Below are 14447 nucleotides of genomic sequence, written 5' to 3'. Positions count from 1 at the left end.
CAGGAACTGCCACCCCTTTCCCGAATTCAGTAAATTTAGGAAGGGCCGCAGCTCTCAAGAGTGAACCACACTTCATCTCTACCAGCCTCACTTCCTCTCCAGGCAAACGGCTTCCTTTTTGATTTACTGGGAGGAAAGTATCGCTCAAAACTCCCGGTCACGACAACTGAAGCATAAAAAATACGACCCACTAGGAACGCTATTGAAGCCAGAGTGGCGGAGAGGAGTGAAGCTCCCTATTAAAGATGAGGCTGGAGGAGCTGCCTGGCTGGGAGAAGCCGCTAATGAAGGATGGAGCGCGCCTCGCTGCGGGGCTTCTAGGCTCCAGAAGCGGATAATGAAGAGGCCGCTGTAACAGGCCCCAGAGAGAGCAGGGCGGTCGGGCCAGAGCGGGGCTGAGCGTGCTGGAGAGAGGCCCGGGGGTGGAGGGAGCCCCTCGGGGCTCTGCACGGCGGTCCCGGCCGGAGGCGCGGGGCGGAGATGCTGGGGCCTCACCTGTCCACCACGCAGGCCGAGGCGTTGTGGCTCACGGAGGCCGAGTGCAGCGCCCACCTGCCGCTGGGCAGCTCGCGGGTCTGGACGGAGTAGTAGCGCACGGGGGACAGCCCGTCGCTGCCCGGCTCCCAGGACAGCAGCACGCTGCGCGCCTTCACGTCCTCCTGCCGCACCACGGGCTTGCTGGGGGGCTGCGGGCGGTCTGCGGGCCGGAGGATCAACTTCTCAAGTGGGGAAAGGAGGTGCTTTGGGCTCAGGCCTGCCCCCCTGCCCCACCCGACAGCCAGCACCTGTGCGGCTCCTGGCCAGTGGCAGCTGGGGCGGAGCAGGCCCCTTGCAGGGGAACTCCCAGCCCAGCCCTGGATTCTGAGAGAGCTATTCAGAGTCATCCCTGACGGCCTTGCCTTGCCATCTCTGCTCGGGGCAGGGGTGCTGATCCATTGCACAGATGGGAACATCAAGGCTCAGAAAGAAGGTCTGTTACATGGGACCAACAGGAGCCAGGCCTTGGGGGTCCTGAGCTCTCTTAGGCAGTCAGGCACGTGAGCCCACTTTCCATCCCAGGCCAGGGCAAGGTGACCCTCGCCAGCTGAGCCCAGCCGTCCATGGGGAGAGGGTCGGAACACCTGGGTGGGTGGGGGTGGGCCCTCAGCTGCCCTTCAGGCCTCCCCAGCCCCAGTGGGCAGTCACCTCTCTTCTCGGTGGTCACCACCAGGGCCTCAGCGGCCTCGCCCCAGCCCTTGCGGGTCTGGGCGGTGATGCGGAACAGGTAGACCGACTCGGGCTTGAGGCCGGTGGCCGTGTACTGGCGGGCGCTGGGTGCCAGCACTTCCACGGAGGCTGTGTTGGCGGTGGTGGCGTTGAGCCGGTGTGTGATCTGGTAAGCTGGCGGGGAGGTGGGGGGGGAGGGGGAGAAGGAAGGACATGGGCTGAGCTAAGCAGCAGGACACACGGCCCGCCAGATCCCTGATAAAGGGTCATTCCTTCCTCGGCCACCCTAACGTCTGCAGGGGGACCACCTTGGCTGTGGTCCGTCTGTGTGAAGCCCCCTTGGTCACTCTTGTGTCCTCAGCTGCCTGTGGGGAGTGTGCCAGCAGGGGAGGGGCATGGACAGGGGCTCTAGCCACAGTGTCTGTGACCCACTTAACAGCCTCAGGTGAGGAAAGGGAGGCTCAGAGAGGCCAGGCCACCTGCTAGGAAGTGACTGAGCTGCAATTCCAACCCAGGTCATTCCAAGTCCAGTGCACCTGCCTTTCCTTGTCTCCAGTCTGCCTTCTGAGGCGCTGATGAATCTGATCTGCACGCCCCCCCACCCCGCTGGGGGCGGGGGTTAGCTCCTGTGAGCATGGCTTTGCTGAGCCAGCCAGGGCGCCCCCATCTGGTCATACATGGGAACAGCGGCTGAGGTTTACCAGATGGCCCCTACACTGGGGACCTGGGACTCTTGGGGGAACAAAGTTAACCGGTGAGTGAGCCCTGACCTTGACCTTGCCCTCCAGCTGCTAATCTTTTTTTAAAAAATATATTTTATTGATTTTTTACAGAGAGGAAGGGAGAAGGATAGAGAGTCAGAAACATCGGCGAGAGAGAAACATCAATCAGCTGTCTCCTGAACGCCCCCTACTGGGGATGTGCCCGCGCAACCCAGGTACATGCCCTTGACTGGAATCAAACCCGGGACCCTTCAGTCCGCAGGCCGATGCTCTATCCACTGAGCCACACCGGTCAGGGCTCCAGCTGCTAATCTTACAGACTGAGCTTTCTGGTGGGAGAAACATGATCCGGACCTGTTCTTGAGGGGATGAGATGGGGGCACCTCCTGGCTGGTTTTCCTCCCGCCAACACCGGATGTGCCTCCGTTACGCCTTATGCCTCCTCCTTCCTGTGGCCGGGGCACGGGATGGGGAAAGGCTTACCGAGGATGATGCCGTTGGGGGCCGCGGGGGGCTGCCAGATCAGCCGCACGGACGTGGTCCTCACCTCCGGGAAGAGGATGCCCATGGGTGGTCCCGGGACTGGGGGGACGAAGAAGAAGCGGGTGACAGTGAGCGAAGCTGCTGCTCAGCCCTGAGCCGGGTCAGCTCTGGCAGAGCAGCGTGGTGGGGGGCACCCAGCTGGACAAACTCCACGGGGCGCTGCTCTGTGCCTGGCACCGTGTCCTAACACAGTGTCTGCACACGAAGATGCTATCGGAGGTCTCTACCCTCAACATGGGCATGACTGGCAGGAACGAGGAGGGACCTTTAGCTTGGTCTGTGCACATGTGCACACATTAGGTCCATGCCCTCAGCGCCGGGCAAGGAGGTCTGTACTTTATTATTATTATTTTTAAAAATATATTTTTATTGATTTCAGAGAGGAAGGGAGAGGGAGAGAGAGAGAAACATCAATTATGAGAATCATCCATCGGCTGCCTCCTGCACGCCCCCTACTAGGGATCAAGCCAGCAATCTGGGCATGAGCCCTGATCGGGAATCGAACTGTGGCCTCCTGGTTCATAGGTCAATGCTGAGCCATGCTGGTCAGGCAGGTCTGTGCTTTAGAAGGTACCACTCTGACTTCCTGCCCCCATGGGGTGAGGCAGCTGGGGGGAGGCGGAAGGGGGCATGGCCACCCTGAGCCCACATCACTTCTCTTTCTAGACCTGGAATCCTCTGCCCAGACAGGCCCAAGCCTGTTCCCAGGGTCTGCACAGGCCCGTCTCCCAGGCCCACCCCTGCAGACGTGCACCTCTGGATGGCGGGGTGGCTCTTTGGTGCGTGCGGATGGGGCACTGAATGGCACGGGCTGGAGGAGAGGAAGGGAGAAGCCCTGGGGGGGGGGGGGGTGGCGGCACTCCTCATGTGATGCCTCAGTACGCCCAGAAGTCTGAGATTTCTAAACTTGAACTTGGCCTTCCAGGTCATATGAGGATATATTTGTCAAGGCAGGAGGACAGGACGTACTCAATTTAACAGCTCATCAGCTTGATTTATAACTTCAGACTCTATGGACATAGGGCGTATGGGCTTCCTCTTGCATTCCTCTCTGGGCCCCACAGATGTCTGTGGGGGGTGGTCTGTGAGTACGTGTGTGGGGAGAGGGAAGGGCAGGGGACCTGTCTGCCCGCCTTTGCCGCAGGGATGAATGCCCGCAGCCCCGTTGGCATCTCTCTTTTGCACACAGGACCAGGGGGCTTGTGCCCAGGGAAAATCAAGCCCTTCCCTCCCACAGGCCTCAACTCAAAGGCGAACCTGCCCCAGGTGAACAGGACATCAAAACAGGTGCAAAGTGTCTATTCTGGACATTTGTCCGAGAGAGAGAGAGAGAGAGAGAGAGAGAGAGAGAGAGAGAGAGAGAGATCAGATGTCAAAATGTCAAACTGCCCCTGTGTGGTCCTTCCGTCCTTACAGAGGCGCAGTCTGTAATCAGCCTCCCCCCCCCCAGGGGGGTGGTGACCCCAGCGACCGGCTTCTCCCAGGAACAGAGGGTGACCCAGAGGGGCGGGGGCAGGGACGGGACTCACCGTCATCCAGCGTCCGCTCCAGGACCGGGGGGCGGCTGGGGCTGCCGTCCCCGATGCGCGTGAAGGCTAGCACCTGGACCTCGTAGAGCACGTACTTGCCCAGGCCCGTGAGCTGGACGCTGAGGGACGCGTTGCCTTCCACCAGCCAGACCCGGGGCTGGGGGTCCGAGTCCTTCTCCCTGTACAGCACCTGCCGGAGCCCAGCGCCGGGTCAGGACCTCGCCTCGGCCTGCCTCTGCCCTGCCAGCCCGTCTCCTAAGTCCCCTGCCCAGGGGCCGAGGGGTGGATGGAGCAGGTAGACTTGGGCTCCTTGCAGTGGCTTGGCCCCAGGGAGGCATGGGGAACGGGGACGGGGCGGGGGGTGGGGACGGACCCAAAGACGCACTCAGCCAGGGAGCTGGGAGTTTCCTTAGAGAGCACCCAGGTAGGAAAACAGGCCCAGAGAGGGCGTGTGACTTGCTCAGGGTCACACAGCCAGTAGTGGCAGAGCCGGGACCTAAAGGCACATCTCCTGACTTCCAGGCCAGGGCTGGACTAGGCAGGTAGGTTTGGCTTTGGGGCGGGATTCTAGAAGGTGATAGAAAATGACGCTGAGCCCATCAGAGCTGAGAGTGAGGCTTGGGGCTCCCAGCGTGGCCTCCTGGGGGAGGCAGAGCAGCCCCAAGGACCCCATGCCTTCCCTGGAAACCGCCCCCCGCCCAACCCCTAAGGGAGGACTCTGGTTGCCATGGCGACCGGTGGATGAGAAGCCAGACAGATCCCTTTTGCCCACTCTGGAGGCAGAGGCTGAGCCCCAGGGGGCAGGGCACCCTGGATGGGGAAGCCGGTAGAGAGCCTGGGCCTCCTCCCGACCCCGGAGCGGGACTCACCTTGTAGCCCAGCAGGAGCCCGTTGCGCTCAGCCTCGGGGACCGGGCTCCAGCGCACCAGCATGCTGCTGGAGGTGGTGGCCAGCGCAGACACGTTGGTGGGGCCCGAGGACGGGACTGAGGGAGAAAGGGGGCGAGGAGGATGGTGTCAGGACCTAAACAGGACCCTACGGTGGACAGGAGGGGAGTGGGGCCCGGGGAGAAAACGGGGCTCAGTCCCCAAGGGGAGAATTTCCCTCCATGATTCCTTCTGGCTGTGGCCCGTCACAGATGCTGTTTCTTCAGGTCAGCTGCCCCCTCCTCTGCTCAGGCTAACCGTGGGATGAGCCTGCATCTCCTTCCAGCACAGCAGGGAGGGCGGGCAGGGCCGGGGTGGGAGGGACCTGTCATTTCCAAGGTGCCAGGACAAAGCCACAGGGAGGAAACCACACGTGGACAAACGAGGCGGCCTGCAGGCTGGGGGCTCAGATTCTCTGGGTGACCCCCTGCCAGGCCTCTGTGACCTGCTGGTTGTGTTTCTGGAATGTTCTGGGATATAAGCCACCCCCTATTCTATTTGGGGTCGGTGCCCCATTTTCTTCCCCAGACCCCACTCCACCCCCTAAGGCTCTTTCAGGCACCCTGGTGCCAGAGTTCAAGGTGAGGGCGTAGATGGGGGGACGGTGGGCACAGCGTGAGCAGCGGGAATAGTCATGAGACAGGAGATACGCAGGGCTCTGCTGGGACGTGAGCACAAATAGAACCACTGCGCCAGGTTTGTGCCCTTGGGCAGACCTGAGGGCAGAGAGACAAAGGTGGGGGTGTCCCGGCCACAGACCCTGGGAAGCCACGGGGTGGCTGGCTCGAGGGGGCAGTACCTGACTCCCGTGTCCTGCCCATCACCATCTGGCTCCAGGGCCCGTTCCCGATGGCGTTGAAGGCCTGGACCTGGACGCGGTACTCCGTCCACTCCTCCAGGTCCTCGATGGTGTACTCCCGCTCCACACGGTCCAGGACCACGTGGCTCAGCACCCTGCCGTGGCCGTCTGCCCGGCTGTATTTAATCTTGTAGCCCACCGACTCGGGGTTCCCGTTGTACTCCATCTCCGGGAGAGGCTGCAGGAGAGCAGGGGTGGGGCAGGACAGCTGTGAGGCCAGGCTCACCCTGGGTACAAAGAACTGCCTGTGCCTCCTCTTCCAGGGAACTCCAGGATTACTCCACCCACCGTCCTGAGATGGTGAAACTGTGCTTCTGATGGCCCCCGTCTCCCTCTCTCTCCGCGCCAGGCTCCAAGGAGAGGCAGCACCCGTTCCTTATTGTGCACGTGACAAGTGCACCCCCCGCTAAGGGAGGCAGACCCGGGAGGCAGGCCCACCAAGGCTGTCTGCCCAACACACAGATAAGCAAGGCCCCGTTGGCTCTGGCTGCCTCTACCACTTGGCTCCCTCACCCAGGCTGCCCACGTGCACTTACTTATTGCCTACAACATGCCTGGCCTCGCTCATGCCTGCCCTGGAGACCGCATCCTGCGTGTGGACGGGCACCAGTCACTGTTAGGAAGTCCCTCTGCCCAGCAACCCTCAGTCTCTCCTGCTGTATTTCAGTCCTTTCTTCTCGTTTGCGTCTCAGTGAAGGGGAGAGATGTATTCCTTTCCTGGGCCTACGCCCTGGCTGGTGGGACTGTGGTCACTGGCTCCAGGTCATTTGGATAAACTTGGGCAATGCTGACACGCAGTATGCACGTTGGGGTAGCCGGGGATCAGAAGCAGGTGTCCGCCCGGGGCCGCCCTTTAGATTCTCCTCTGAGGCTGGCAGAGATGAGCTGGGGAGCCCTCAGCCCTCACCCCCACCCCTCCTTCTGCATTCCCACGGGCTCCCCACAACCTAAGCCACCTTCTCCCATTCCCCGGCCTCACTCCCCACATCTTCCCTCCTGCCAGGCCCGCTCCTGGACACCCAGTGGAACAGACCAGAGACCACTGTACAGCCACTGGGGGCGGCCGTGTGCGCATGTCCCTTCCCTGCTGGGATGTGAGCTCAAACAGAACCACAGCTCCAGCTTTTGTGCCCTTGGAAGGTCCTGAGGGCTCTGAGTTTTGGGGCCCAGACTCCCCTACCAGGCTGTGGACAGGGCTCAAAGCCTGACTTTGAATAAAGCAACCAGAACAGTTCCTGGCGGGAGGGAATGCCCTCAGCACGCCAGCATGATTTCCTCCTGCAGGGTCGCCTGGGGTAGGCATAACCCTGATCTGTGGGGACAGCCTGAGAGCCGCACCCTCCCCCTCAATCTCAGAAGCAGCCCTTACCTGACATCTGAACCCCAGACCCACCCCTGGGAGCTGTGTGGCTGTGGGCGAACTCCTAACCTCTCTGAGCCTCTGTTTTTTTAACTGCAAACTGGACTGATCATGTGTCCTCTGCGGGATGTCTGGGAGGATTAAATGGAATTAAAAATGCAAAATGCTTGGCACAGGGCCATGCTCAATGCGCAGCGTTTCCTAGCCCCCTCTCCTCACGCGGCACTTGCTAAGATCGCTGATCAGGCACCCTTCAGGCTGGAGGTGGGAGAGAGAAAAGGGAGCTGTAGGTGCTTTGGGGGACGCCCCCTTTGCTGTGGCCCCTTGGAGGCAATGGCACCTCTGCAGGTGATAAGGATGGAGGAGTCGTCCCGCCCACTGCCCTCGGGGAGCCTCACCGTCCAGCGGAGCCACAGGCTGGTCTCACTGGCCGTGCGCAAGGTCACGTTGGCCGGGGCCATGTCGGGGGGCGCCTGGAGGGTCTGGATCTTTCTAGAAGGCTGGCTGGGAGGGCTGGTGCCCACGATGTTCACCTGGCGCATGCGGAAGCTGGGGTGGGGTGGGGATGAGCAGGATGGTGAGGGCAGGCCCCCGGGCCAAAGGCCGTCCCCCTCTGGGCAGCCCTCCCGCTGCCGGCCCCATTACCTGTAGTGGGTGAAGGGGTTGAGGTCGGGCACCTCCATGGAGCGGGCGTCGGGCTCGTTGGCGAGCTGGTGAACCAGCAGCCACTCCTCTCCCTCCCCGACCACGCCCACCTGGCGAGGGAGACACCCTTAGACCTTCCCATCTGGGGGCCCACGGCAGGCGCTCTGAGCCCCGGCTTCTAAGAGGTACCAGCCCTGCCCAGGGAATGTCCTGACTCAAACCCCAGGGCTCACCTGGAGGGCACCAAGATGGGGCCACCATCTGTCCAGGCTCTTAAACGTCACTTCATGTGTGACCCCCAGCCTGCCTGCATCTGAGTCTCATGTTATAAACCCACTCCTGTGCCCCGCCCTCGACAGAGCCGATCCCTGAGGCTGGTACCCAGGAAGCTGCATTCAACAAGCCCCCTAGGTCCGTGGTCGGCAAATTGCGGCTCGCGAGCCACATGCGGCTCTTTGGCCCCTTGAGTGTGGCTCTTCCTAAGCCTTAGGAGTACCCTAATTAAGTTAATAACAATGTACCTACCAATATAGTTTAAGTTTAAAAAATGTGGCTCTGAAAATAAATTTCAATCGTTGTACTGTTGATATTTGGCTCTGTTGACTAATGAGTTTGCCGACCACTGCCCTAGGTGATCCCCAGAACACCCTGGCAAGCTTCTAAAACCCCAGCTAGTCTGACTGGGTGTCGCTCAGTGGTTGAGCATTGACCTATGAACCAGGAGATCATGGTTCAGTTCCTGGTCAGGACACATGCCCGGGTTGTGGACTCAATTCCCAGTGTGGGGCGTGCAGGAGGCTGCTGATCAATGGTTCTCATCATTGATGTTTCTCTCTCTCCCTTCCTCTCTGAAATCAATAAGAATATGTATATTAAAAATGAAAAAATCCTATATAATAAAAGCATAGTATGCAAATTGTCCCCTCGACCGGGAATTCATCCAGGAGTTGAACCAGGGGGCAGGGCCAGCCGAGGGAAGGGAAGGAATGCCCAGCTGGCAGCCAGCAGCTGCTAGGGACCCTCCCAGTGCACTAATTTCATGCACTGGGCCTCTAGTAATAAAATAAAACCCCAGCTAAATCTGAACTGGAATTCCTGGGGGTATGACTGGGCACTGGGACTCCTGAGTGCTCTCCTGCAGGTTTCAAGGGCTGCAGGCCTCTCATCAATAAGTCAGCCAACAACAAATGCTGGCAAGAATGTGGGGAAAGGGACCCTGGTGCACTGCTGGTGGGAATGCAGACTGGTGCCGCCATCATGGAAATCAGTATGGCAATTCCTCAAAAAATTACACCTGGAGCTACACACGACCCACCCATCCCATTTCTGGGCATCCACCTGGAAAAATCCAAAACAAGAATTTGAAGAGAAAGGTGCGCCCCTATGCCACTGCAGCGTTATTAGCAATAGCCAAGACATGAAAGCCCCCCGGGTGTCCACCCACAGATGAGTGGATACAGATGTGGGGCATGTAGTTAATGGAATATTACTCAGCCAAAAAAAAAAAAATGAAATCTTGCCACTTGCGAGAACATGGATGGACCTAGAGCAGCCGTGGGCAAACTACGGCCCGCGGGCCGGATCCGGCCTGTTCGGCTGTTCTATCCGGCCCGCGGAGCCGAAAGAGCGGAGGGTTCTCTTGCTCTCCCCTCCGCTCCTTCACCAGCAGCAGCGTTAACATGTATTAGTTCACACAAACACTCCATCCATGCTTTTGTTCCGGCCCTCCGGTCCAGTTTAAGAACCCATTGTGGCCCTGGAGTCAAAAAGCTTGCCCACCCCTGACCTAGAGGGTGTTATGCTAAATGAAATACATCAGACAGAGAGAGACAAATACCACATGATCTCACTTCCATGTGGAATCTAAGAAACAACAAAACAAACGAAACAAAACAGAAAGGGGCCCACAGAGAGACAGAGAACAAGCTGCCAAAGGGGAGGGGCTGGGGGCTGGGGATTTACTAATAATAACAGTAACAGTAATAATAATAATAATAAAATTAAAAATAAAGAGCTGCAGGTGACAGCTGGTTACTTTTCTCGGCCAGCCAGTCACTGCCCAGGCCTGAGGGGTCTGGTGTGCATTTGTGTGCCCAGGTGGACAGGTGGAGGGGAGACAGAGTTGGGACCATTTTTGGCGTGTTTGCCCATCTGATGGCTGCATGTGACAGTGCACACAGACGTGAGGACATAGGATTTTGCGCCCATGAGCATGGGCACGCCCGAGGCTAGGAGTGGGCTTCCCGGGCGCCAGGGCTCCCCTGCACAGGCCTTACCTGGGCCTCCACCAGCCAGCGGGAGATGGAGGTTTTCCCGTCATAGCCAGGCTTGAACTGCAAGGTCACGGAGCGGGGGCCGATGTTGGAAATGCCCAGGTTGGTGGGGGCGCCTGGGAGTTCTGAAAAAAAAAAAAAAAAAAAAAAAAAAAAGACAGGACTGAAGCGATTTGGGGGATTTGGGGCGAGAGGGATGTCACTCCATGTGGGACAGGACTCTCTGGGCACAGAGGGCACTGTGCCACCCTTTTCCTAGGACCCTCTGAGCAGGAAGGAGCATGGTGTGGACTCATCCTGACAACACAGTCCTTGTCCTGCTTCCGTGGCTCAGCACATCGGGTCCTGAGACAGGCGTAGGGGCTGACGGGTCCCCCCAGTGCTTCCTCTCCCGGGGTCTGCATGTGAGCAAGAGGCTCACAGGGGAGCTGGGGGCTGCTTTTCTGAGAGCCACGGGCAGAGGCCTGGACGCAGGAGGGGACCTGCTCTGGGAAGACGGGGGACAGGGACCCAGGGAGGGGAGCTCTGTGGGGAGACAGACCACATTCCTGAAGGACGAGGGACCTCCTGAGTGGGAGCCCTCTGGGCACCTACCTGGAGGCACCCCGGAGGAGATGGTGGAGGCAGACACCTGGCCCTGGCCCTTGGCGGTCATGGCGGCCACCTCGATGGTATAGGTGGTGAGCGCGGTGAGGCCCGTCACTCGGTATTCCAGGGTCACGTTGGGCAGGTAGTGTGTCACGCGTGTGTTGGTGCGGTTATACTCCTCCCAGGAGATCCGGTACCCTGGGGACCCCGGGCCGCGTGAGCTTGGCCATAGCCGTGAGCTGGCCTGGATCCACTGCCCTGCCCCTCATGCCTTCACTTGTCCACAGAGAGCTCCGCACAGGAAGCCCTGGGACCGAGGCAGGCCGAGGCACCTGGCCCAGGGCCCCACGTGCTGCTTGTGGGGGTGGGGGGCACCCCCATGGGCAGGGCGGGGATGAGCAAGTCCTCATGGTGGCCATGTGAGGGCTGGGGCTGAACATGGGGATGCATCACAGAGTGGAGGGGCCGTGAGCATTTTTTTTTTAAATCTGAGAGGCCCCTTATGAAGCTGGGGACACTGGAACAAGGAAGGGCTGGGGAAATGAGCCTAGGCTGGTCGGCTTGGCTCACTAAGAAGTCAGACTAGGGGGCCTCGGGGACAGTTTCAGGGGGTTTGCCCGGGACAAACTGCCACTGCTCTTTGCTCCCCTGGTTGCAAGCCTCATGGGGTCCCTTAGAATCTAGGAGATGCATGCCTGTGGGGGAAGAAAGGGGTGGGGGAGTGTGGGCGTGCTCCTGGGAGGGAGGGCCAGCTCCTCCTTGGAGGGTGTTCTAAGCAGGAGTGGCTGCTGGGAGCTGGGGATGGGCACCAGGTCGGAGGAAGAGGGATGGGCTAGGGGACCTTCTCCTCCCCCAGGCCCGTGACAGCGCGGTGCCCACCTGTGAGGATGCCGTTCTTCTCCCCCGGCTCTTGCCAGCTGACCTTCAGCGAGGTGTCCAGGATGTCACTGAAGCTCAGGTGCCCCACAGGCCCAGGCACTGTACCCCAAGAGGACCCCCACCCCACCCAAGGCCAGTTAGAGCCAGAGAGAGACCACCGTCTGCAAGACAACCCGGGGTGTCCCAGGGCGCCCAGGATGGGAGAGAAGACCAGGCCGCCCTGTGCTTGGCCCCTGGGTGGGCAGGCGGGGCTGAGGCTGCAGGGGCCGGGGGTGCCTACCATCCTCCAGGGTGCGCACCAGCTGCGGGCTGCTGCGGGGCCCGTCCCCGGGGGTGGTGAAGCACAGCACGGACGTGAAGTACTCCGTGAACTTCTTCAGGCCCGACACGAAGCCCACGTGGATGCTGTCTTGAAAGTTGGGTCGGGCAGTCACCATGGTAACCTCCTCTTCCTGCTCCGGCTCCCAGGCGATCAGCTGGGGAGAGGCCGGCAAGGAAGGCAGGGGAGTCAGAAGGTTCCAGAAGAGGCTGGGCGTTCTCCCGCAGGCTGGGCTGATGGACAGAGAGTGTCCAGGAGCCCAGATCCCTGAGGTCGCTCCTCCCAGGGAACAGGGGGCCGTGCCGATACCCACAGGCCACCGGAGCCCGTGTCCTGGGAGCACACTCCGGCTGGCCGTTCCACTCCGCTCACCAGGGGATGGCGCGGCACCGCGAGTCACGATGGCTTTGCAGATCCCACAGTGACCCCACCAGGGAGAGGGCTGATATTTTACCAAGACGAGCTACATGGTCTGTAGGTCCGGTGCACAAGGAAGATGGAGGGCCCCCTCGTGCAAAAATCATTAAGAATTTCAAGATGACGGCAGCGGAGCACTGAGCCGGGCCTGGGGTCCTTCTGAGGGTGGAGCCCCGAGCCACCCAGGAAGCCGGCCCTGCTTTTGACAGACGAGGAAACTGAGGCCCAGAGAGGCTCCGTGACCGACTCGGTATCACACAGCAAAATAGAGAGATGAGGTCTCTAACTCCAACACCTGGCCTGCCACACGTTCTCCCTCTGGGCTGGGCGGCTGCTCCCTTGGGATTCTCCTGAATTTGGAGCCGGAACGTTGGTTCGAGGTTAACTCTTATTCTTTAAACTTGTCCCAAGTTGGGATTTCAGTCTTAACCATTCCCCAGAGATGGGCACCAGCAGGAAATCCCGTGGAAATTCAACATCTCTTTTTGTCTCATCTCCCCCCTGCAAGCACCACCCATGGCTGCGTAAGCTTCCTGCTTCCCCTTCCTCCTCTTCTTGTCCCTTTATAAAAAGATTTAAAAAAAAATTCCTCATCCGAGGATATGTTTACTGGTTTGAGAGAGAAAGAGAGAGAGAGAGAGAGAGAGAGAGAGAGAGAGAGAGAGAGAGAGAAACATCGATGTGAGAGAAACATGGATTGGTTGCCCCCTATATATGCCCTGACCGGGGATTGAACCGTAACCTTTTAGAGAGCGGGATGATGCTCCAAGCAACTGAGCCGCCCAGTCTGGACTCTTCCTGCTTCTCTCTCTCTCTCTCTTTTTTAAAAAAAATAGTTTTTATTGATTTCAGAGAAAAAGGGAGAGAGAAGCATCAATGATGAGAGAGAATCATCGATAGGCTGCCTCCTGCACACCCCCTACTGGGGGTTGAGCCTGCAACCTGGGCATGTGCCTTGACCGGGAACCGAACTGTGACCTCCTGGTTCACAGGACCTCCTGGCTCCTAGGTCGACACTCCACCTCTGAGCACACCACCCGGGTTCTTCCTGTCTCTCGATCCCTTACCTCACACTCCCGTTTTCTGGGTCCTTCAACTGTCTCCAGCCTGACAGCTGGTCTCAGAGATTCCCTCATTTATTTGAAGTTGATTAAACAGCAATTAATGGTGAAAAGCAACAGTCGATGGGTTTTAATAAGCGCGGGTATTTATAGATCTAAAACAATACCCAGCCGACGCCTCCTGATTAACGCCCGCCATCACATGCTTCATCTTCTCCTTTCAGGGACACGTGTTTATTCAGGACGTTTGGAAATCTAATCGCTATTGTGAAAAGATAGCCTATGGCAAGCTAATTAGACACTAATTAGACCCTAAAAATACTAATCAGAAACCCTAAGTGGCATTTAATAAGTATGTTAAATATCCTCTTTATTTCAGTTATCTTGTTTCATAGCAATTAAATCGCCGAACTTCTGCAGAGTAGATTAAGAAACAAGTTTAATGTTTTAATTTAATTAATGTAAATTTGAATTAATCACGCCATCGGAATGAATTGTGTGGCATGTGCCCCAGCGGGTGCAGAATCTGGGTAAATATCATTGTATTGGGTTTAGGCCAGTTACACTTACTACCATTAGAAAAACCAAGGACAGTCCTGGCCGGTTTGGCTCAGCGGAAAGAGCATCGGCCTGGGGATTGAAGGGTCCCGGGTTCGACTCAGGTCAAGGGCACGTACCTTGGCTGCAGGCATGATCCCAGGCCCTGGGCGGGGCGTGTGCGAAGGCAACCAATCAATGTGTCTCTCTCACATCAATATTTCTGTCTTTCTATCTTCCTTCCATTCTCTCTAAACATCAATGGGAAAATACCCTCACGTGAGGATTAACAAAATAATAAAAAATGAAGTCTGACAACAGCAAAGACACAAAGGACAAAGGGTGTCTTCACAGGCGCCTTGAAACAGTACCCCGCGGGACTGTCCAGAAGGAGCCCAGAAGGAGGGCGGAGGGTCCCGACAGCGTGGTTTGAGGTCACGGCAATGACCCCAGGCCAAAGCCCACGATGGTGGCAAGACCGCGGTTGTGTCAAACTGTTTACGCTGGGACTGGAGACACATGTCCTTCTCCAGCTGCATCTGAAGACCAGGAGGGTTAGGTGGAGAGGCCTCAAGGTCCTTTA

The 14447-nt window shown here is 58.6% G+C and overlaps 1 protein-coding gene across 1 annotated transcript in view; it reads right to left on the bottom strand.

Annotated features, from left to right (window-relative positions):
• SDK2 (sidekick cell adhesion molecule 2) overlaps positions 1-14447 on the bottom strand; it is a 127278-nt gene that overhangs the window by 33838 nt on the left and 78993 nt on the right. The window contains exons 19-30 of the mRNA XM_036339474.1: positions 11811-12006; positions 11531-11629; positions 10658-10849; positions 10067-10188; positions 7791-7900; positions 7544-7694; positions 5726-5963; positions 4870-4985; positions 4001-4190; positions 2412-2510; positions 1186-1380; positions 496-697 (exon numbers count right to left, since the gene is read on the bottom strand). Of these exons, the coding sequence (XP_036195367.1) occupies positions 496-697; positions 1186-1380; positions 2412-2510; positions 4001-4190; positions 4870-4985; positions 5726-5963; positions 7544-7694; positions 7791-7900; positions 10067-10188; positions 10658-10849; positions 11531-11629; positions 11811-12006 (1910 nt within the window). The remainder of the gene's footprint in view (positions 1-495; positions 698-1185; positions 1381-2411; positions 2511-4000; positions 4191-4869; positions 4986-5725; positions 5964-7543; positions 7695-7790; positions 7901-10066; positions 10189-10657; positions 10850-11530; positions 11630-11810; positions 12007-14447) is intronic.

This window comes from Myotis myotis, unplaced genomic scaffold (assembly GCF_014108235.1).
Source record: "Myotis myotis isolate mMyoMyo1 unplaced genomic scaffold, mMyoMyo1.p scaffold_m19_p_17, whole genome shotgun sequence".
NCBI lineage: Eukaryota > Metazoa > Chordata > Mammalia > Chiroptera > Vespertilionidae > Myotis > Myotis myotis.
This window is presented reverse-complemented; position numbering and strand designations above follow the sequence as displayed.